Source organism: Cottoperca gobio, chromosome 4 (assembly GCF_900634415.1).
Source record: "Cottoperca gobio chromosome 4, fCotGob3.1, whole genome shotgun sequence".
Taxonomy (NCBI): Eukaryota; Metazoa; Chordata; class Actinopteri; order Perciformes; family Bovichtidae; genus Cottoperca; species Cottoperca gobio.
This window is the reverse complement of record NC_041358.1, coordinates 23766615-23773425: the sequence shown is the minus strand read 5'-3', so window position 1 is coordinate 23773425 and position 6811 is coordinate 23766615. Positions and strand designations below refer to the sequence as shown.

The 6811-nt window shown below is 40.1% G+C and overlaps 1 protein-coding gene across 1 annotated transcript; it reads right to left on the bottom strand.

The window, feature by feature from the left end:
* Positions 1-435: 435 nt before the first annotated feature.
* On the bottom strand, positions 436-5395 carry foxq2 (forkhead box Q2). The gene is made up of 3 exons (XM_029429620.1): positions 4928-5395; positions 3966-4215; positions 436-668 (listed from the first exon to the last, which is right to left on the bottom strand). The coding sequence occupies exons 1-3, from the start codon at positions 5393-5395 to the stop codon at positions 436-438; spliced, it is 951 nt and encodes a 316-aa protein (XP_029285480.1).
* Positions 5396-6811: the final 1416 nt, after the last annotated feature.

Here is a 6811-nt window from a genome sequence, read left to right as displayed (position 1 = left end):
TCTGTGCTTCTTTTTTTTTTTTAACTGGGAGTCAAGCTAGCCCCCAATTGGTCTGCAGTGAATGAACACACAGCTGCAACATCCCAAGAAGCCTGACATGAACACTGACAAACATACAGGTTTGCCACATTAATTATTTGGGTGGCCATATTCTATCTGCTGATTATAGCTGCACCACCACTCTGCCATTCTGCCCTATTATAGGGGTCAAAGTACCCCTGCAAAGTGAAGTATCTGCGAAGAAGAAATATCTTTGTGGGGGAAATACTGATATTTCAAATGTCCGCATGCATTAAGGATAAATAATGTATGCTATAGCCTATATCTTATTTTCAATAACTGACTGAGGTTTAAAGAAAAATAAAAAAACTTTGCCACGTCTTGCATTAAATGGTCGAAACAGTGCCGGAAATATTCGCTTGCACCTTGCGTCATCTAGTGGCGGGATGAGACCTCTTCCTCGGTGCTGCTGCTCGGCTCCTCGGCGCGGTGGAAGAGGGGAGGGGGGAAGAACCCCACTAGTCTGCTTTTGTCTCCGGGGAGCTGCGGTCGATGCCTCGTCCCACCATATGTCTGATCGCAGCTGCCAATCAACAGGTCAACGCGACCCCGGGGAGGCAGACACTGGTGGGGAGAGATCAAACAGCGGACCTCGGGGATGACATATGCTGATAGAAAAAGAAAAAAAGGCAATAAAACATTGCTTCAAAGATGGCAACGGTGCACTAGGAGGCAAATTATTGTTAACAGTAATCTGCAGAATAGCGCCTCGCATTCTGATCGATTGACTATTATGGAGCCTTTGAAGCCGAGGTAACGCCAGGCTATTGTTCATGGTGGGACACAACCAGAAAATAGCAGCTGGTTTTGATTCAACTATAGCGCTTCCTGAGCCCTAAATACTACTTACTTCTATGCAATCATGCTTTCTAATAGACTTGCAATTTGGACTACTCCAGGCTTTGGGCCTATTGAGAGTTTTTCACATTAAGTTGCAATCGCACTGCGGTAAAAAGTGTATTTTTATTTTAAATCACGTCTTTATCCATTAATAACGTTATATTGTCTACTTTATTTTATTAGAGGACATAAATGTTCTCATTATCTTCATCCTCTGGGTGTAGCCTACATGTTTTTTGGGTTGTTTTTTTTATCAGGTTTATTATTATTCTTAATAATATGCTAGTTTACAATATACAGATTATAATTAGCTAGTTTACAGAATATATCGACCATGAGTTTTTATTTTAATTTTATTTTTACACCACCTTAAAATGCCTATACTGCAGCAGTTAAGGTACAACTAAATCAAAATGAAAGAATGGTATAGATATACATTAGTGCTGAAACCACTTGCACTGCAGTACTATTTCTGAATAAATAAATTAAAACAGAATAGTAGCAAGTAAGACTATTGATAATGATGATTCATTACCATTAAATGTTTAAAAGCTCTGCAGCTCTAACTGTTCATTGGTCTAAAGTCAGGTGTCAACCAAAGACCACATCGATAAATTAAAAACATTTGATTTGTATTATTTAAAATGAGCTTGAAGACATGTAAACATATTATTTTAATATTTAAACTGTACCCCAGATGTCTTTTTTTTCATTTGTTAATGCATTTCTTGAAGTATTCAGGGAAGCCATTTTCAGGGAATTAAGGATATGAATTAAAATAATTTTTAAAGTCCTTTTTCTCAAGTTTCTCAAGTATAACTGCAATGTGTGTCAGTGTGTAATTAATGTATTATAAGAAGACAAAAGCAGAGATACTACACAAGTTATTCAATCAATTACATTTTTTCAAAAGGTGTGTTTAATCATTTCTTCAGTGCTGCTAATTAAATCTATTTCACACAATACGAGCTGCAAGCTGAAAATCAACCTTCTCTTTTTTCCCCCTGTGTATCTCTCTGATCTACTGGTTCAGGCTTCATCCCATGTTGTGTTAACTGTTGTATGTTGAGTCTATCGTCAAATCAACGAGATACATGTAAGCTAAAGGGAATCAGCTTTGGAATGCTGCCGTAAATGTGTTGTATTAAAACACGGCCATAATGTTTCATCGCCATCTCAGCAGGACTGATCTTCTTACCTCACTCTCTGCTAATCAGGAACAAATCTTTGTGCCTTAATCTACGGCCCCCTGCAACCCTCCGCCCATCCTATTAGATTAGCCAAATGACATGCACATATGAACACACACGCAAAACCACACACACACACACACACACACACACACAGCACATGACCTCAATCTCATTCGCCTAGAAATGTAGTTAATTACAATGTTAATTAATGTTAATATGTTATTTCAAAAGTATACAAAAAAGCCCAAAAAACAACATCACTCGACACAATTTACAGTAATTTTATTATTTGGTGTGTTTTAGGAGTTGTATGAGTGTGAATTATTGTACATTTTGTGTTTGTGTGTGTGTGTGTGTGTGTGTGTGTGTGTGTGTGTGTGTGTGTGTGTGTGTGTACAGCAAACATATGCAACCAAATTAAAGCCTTAAAGCTGGTGAATTGAAGAGGATTTGATGTAGAGAGCAATTCATGGGAATTAAGCAAATTAGGTCTCCAATTAGCTGCTGACATTGAAGATTTGGTAAAAAAAATTAATTAGATGGATTTGTCATTGTTCTAATGAGCAACGTGTATAACTCCCTCTCTCTCTCTCTCTCTCTCTCTCCCTCTCTCTCTCTCTCTCAAGCTTTTTCCTTCTGACATATTGTTTGTCGGTTTAGAATCTAATTTCATGTCAAAGATTGTCTTATTCAAATATTCAATAATTTGCAAATAAGAAGCCCACATGAGCTGAGACAAACAAACTTCAGAAAAGTCAATGTATGACCTAATCCTCTTAGGCTGGAGCACTGTGGATGTAAATGCCAACCTTTGCAAGTCAGAGAGGAATTTCACTATTGATGTGAGAGCTGGACAGGTGAACATTGACTTCATTCTTATTATGGCAGTATTTAGGAGTCGTCTTGTAACTGCACTCTTCCTACTATAGAGACATTTTCCCTCGTTATTTAAAGGGTGTCCCTTATGTTATTTACTGTATTTATTTTGACGGCGACTTTGTGTATAATTTTTATTATTTCAGTTGTTGTACGTGTAAAAAAAAAAAAAAAAAAAAAGCCCTACCACCTCTCTCCAATAAGATAGACAGCCTCCCTCTCTCCCTGCCTCCGTCCCTTTCCTCTGCTCCCTTCATCCCTGACCTCCCGTTGTCCCCCTTATTCTGCAGCCGTAGTTATGGATTACACTGTGTGATAAGCTTCCTATTTCTTATAACTATTTGGGATTGCGCAGATTATCTGGCCTCCTATCCCTGAGAGCCGGCTTTGAAAAGCCCGATTTTAGTCTCTTAAGGCAAAAGATTTTTTATCCCGACAGCTTTGACTAATTAGCATCTAACACCGGGTGGTATTTTCGCATTGGGCTCACTTTTGGTGCTATCTGCACGCACACACACACACACACACACACACACACACACACACACACACACACACACACACACACACACACACACTGAGGCAGCTGAGTAAAAAACATCACAAGGCTTAAAATTCAATATGATTTAATGAGATTATAACAAAACATTGTGTGTTTTTGTTATTCTAAAAACATTCAGAATACAAATGAAAGAAGTGCACTAGCTCCATAATGTTCATACACATTTTATCATTGAGCACCCTAAAGACACTTTAGTTTGCAGAATATAATGTAACATTGTCCACTTCAATTTCAACATCACCTAATGACGAATCCATTACTAAAATGTATCTTTCACCAAACAGTAATTCAGGGCCAAACTATTAACCCTCAGGGTACAGAGGCGTGCAGGCCTGGGTGGAACCCCACTTGGGGGTGCACACTGGACCATGGCCAGTAGAGTCTGGGTGTCAAGCAGGACAGAGGGAGTGCTTGGGCTTGGGGGCAGCACCAACAGGTCGTTCTGTGGGGCCGGGTGAAGGCAGGATGGTAGGGGGATCTCAGGGAGGAAAGGGGGAGCTGTCCCGCCACCCTGCGCACCCTCCGCCGTGCCCTTCTACAGTGGTAGTCTCCGTTAGAAAAGTCCTGGTAGTTTGTTGGGTGAATCGCCCAGAAGTGGCCTTTACCGTTGTCACTGCGCCCTGCTTTGATGAAGCAATCGTTCAGCGACAAGTTGTGACGCACGCTGTTCCTCCAGTTTTTATCCTGTTGGAGCAAGAAAAGATGTTTGTTAGGCCAAAAACCAAACCGGAAAACAAATTAAGAATTACACAATGGGCGTCCCCAATCGAAATTAACACAGGTGTTTGTTAAGTCAATGATCCTTCTCAGGATGTCACCTTGTCCTGTTGGCAGGAAGTGCCATGTCGTGTCAAGACCGTATATGAACACCCTCAGTTACCTTTCTAGCACGTCAAACCAGCGATCAACTTTAATCCACTAGGCTACGTCCAATCTGTTGTTGCACCTGGTAAAGGCATTGGCGGTTTGCAACCTAGCAACGGGATTACTTTATTTGTGAATTCGCCAACAAGAAGATCATCTAGTGTCCCCGCACCTAATTGCCTAACCACTCAGACAGATTACGTGTGCCAAGTAGGTCGCTTTGCTTTTGAAAATGGCTGCCACATAATTTTCCGGCAACTCACTGACTCGGGCAAACACATGTTCTCGTTATCCGTTTCACGATCGCCTTAACAATTGTCCTAGCTGTGACAAAGTAACGCAGTGTGATTCTTTTCAAAGAAGTCCCACAGACAGAGATCCGCTCTATCGTAGTTTTTACTTCACATAATCACCCAGGTTGCCTTTCTGAATTCCTCCACAACTACAGCTATCGTGTTCTTACAGGGCCCTATATGTTGATGTCTGCCTGCCAGGTAAATACAACAACACAAGCAACGTGACGTGAACATACCTTACTCTTGAAGTAAGGGTAGTGGTCCATGATCCACTGGTAGATGTCACATAGCAGCAGTTTCTTCTGCTCTGATGCCAGGATAGCCTTGGAGATGAGTGCGATGTACGACTGGTTGGGTTTGTCCGCAGACTTCTCTTGACCGCTGCTGGTAGATGTGGCGGTGGTCACTTCCTCCTGCCCCTCCTCTTGTTGCTCTTCATCCCCTTCCTCTTCTTTGACTTCCCTTTCTTCCGTCTCCGCCGCTGACCTCTGTAACCGCTTTTCCTGTATCTCAGAGCAAATCCCCACTTCTTCGGGTTTAGGATGATTTAGCATGTTGTTCGTTGTCTGCTCTGCCGTACGACTTCCTGTCGCTTCTTCTTTGGAACCTTTGACTCCTTTATTGAACAGAAGGTAGTCAATAGTGAAGCTCAGCCCTAGCCTTTCTCTGCCGCCGGTGCAGCTGCTTCTGTCCTCCATTGTCATCTCTGAATTAAGATATCTCAGACTCATTACAGAGGTTTTATTGGCTCCAAACTGACTGTTGAATAAGTATCAAGTGATAAATGAAAAGTCTCTCTTCCAAAAAGTCCTTTTTTTGCGGTTGAATTTCACAGCATGGCTATTTTCTGTGCTGGACCCTTCATAAAATGAATGCCTCAATGCCCCTTGCTTCTTTCGCGGAAGTCTTACTGTTGACAAGATCACGGATAAAGATGAGCCTCTCAACTGTTGTTAAACTTGACGCGCTCACGAGCGACACAATCTCAACCTGTGGTTGTTGGATATGACGTCAGTCTATAAGACTTAATACGGCTATTTTGTTTCGCAACAACTTTTAATAAAGGAAATGAACCCTCTCTGATAAATCTGACAATCAAAACTAATTTCTAATTTTCTGACAGCCTGTTTGCTCTTGAATCGAAGAGTTGTGCCTCCCGGTTGTGAAGGTGTCTCTATTTATATTCATCCCTCACAGAAAGAGGCAAAGAAGGCACAGGGGAGGTCCGGGTAGGGGGTCTCAATTGAGGCGGATTATTTTTATTAACCTAAGCAAATCTTTGTAATTACGGGAGATTAAACACTCAAGATTTAGTAAGGCGTGGTGTCCAGAGGATGGATGCAGTACAGCCAAACGCCTCTTAGATACCAGTGTTATGTCCATGTGTCAAAATAATTACTTCAATTACCATAGAGCAGTAATTAATGGGTCAAGTGCAATGTTTGGCAGACAAAACACATTCAGTCCAGTCTCCTTTTCTGGAGGGAGCATGAATGTGCTGAGCAGACATTGATAGGAAACCACAGTAAAGTGTGTGACAGAAAAACCTAATGAGTTTATTCTCTGTTGTTGACATAAACTGTTTTTTATTTGTGTGTCCTGTGTGCTATTATTATAAATAGACCTTTTTGTTATTAGCCACTGGAAATGTTTACGTGTTTTTTCCACATGCAAAACAATAAACTCATTTCAATTATCTGTTTTTTCTGCTTGTGAATGAGTTCAACAAATATAATATTATATATTTTATCAAATCCATTTCAGAGATCAAAACTGAAATGTCTCTGCACTAATACGTTGTAATCTTTAAATGTGTATTAATATGTTACTGGTTATTAAATTGTGCTTTCTAATGATGTGTTAGGACGCTATGGTGTCATATCAGTCTCAATATTATCACATGATCAGAATTCACTTGTATTTTGTGATTTATATATAAATTACTCCACAAAAACATTTTTTATTGCACATAATATCAGAAATATATAAGAAATATTGTATATAATATAAAAGATATCCTCATATTAAAAATACAAGGTTCACAAATATATTTCTGATGCACAATACATGTACAAATGCATATCACATTGCTGTGACAACGCTAAAAAACGTTATATTTT

What these genes read in the sequence shown, in the direction of transcription:
- foxq2 (XM_029429620.1), bottom strand. Translation starts at nt 5,395, where the DNA reads ATGACAATGGAGGACAGAAGCAGCTGCACCGGCGGCAGAGAAAGGCTA. An exon ending in ACCCTTACTTCAAGAGTAAG is followed by an intron (nt 4,216 to 4,927) that starts GTATGTTCACGT and finishes TTGCTCCAACAG; the next exon opens with GATAAAAACTGGAGGAACAG. An exon ending in CCGGCCCCACAGAACGACCT is followed by an intron (nt 669 to 3,965) that starts GTTGGTGCTGCC and finishes TTTTTCTATCAG; the next exon opens with CATATGTCATCCCCGAGGTC.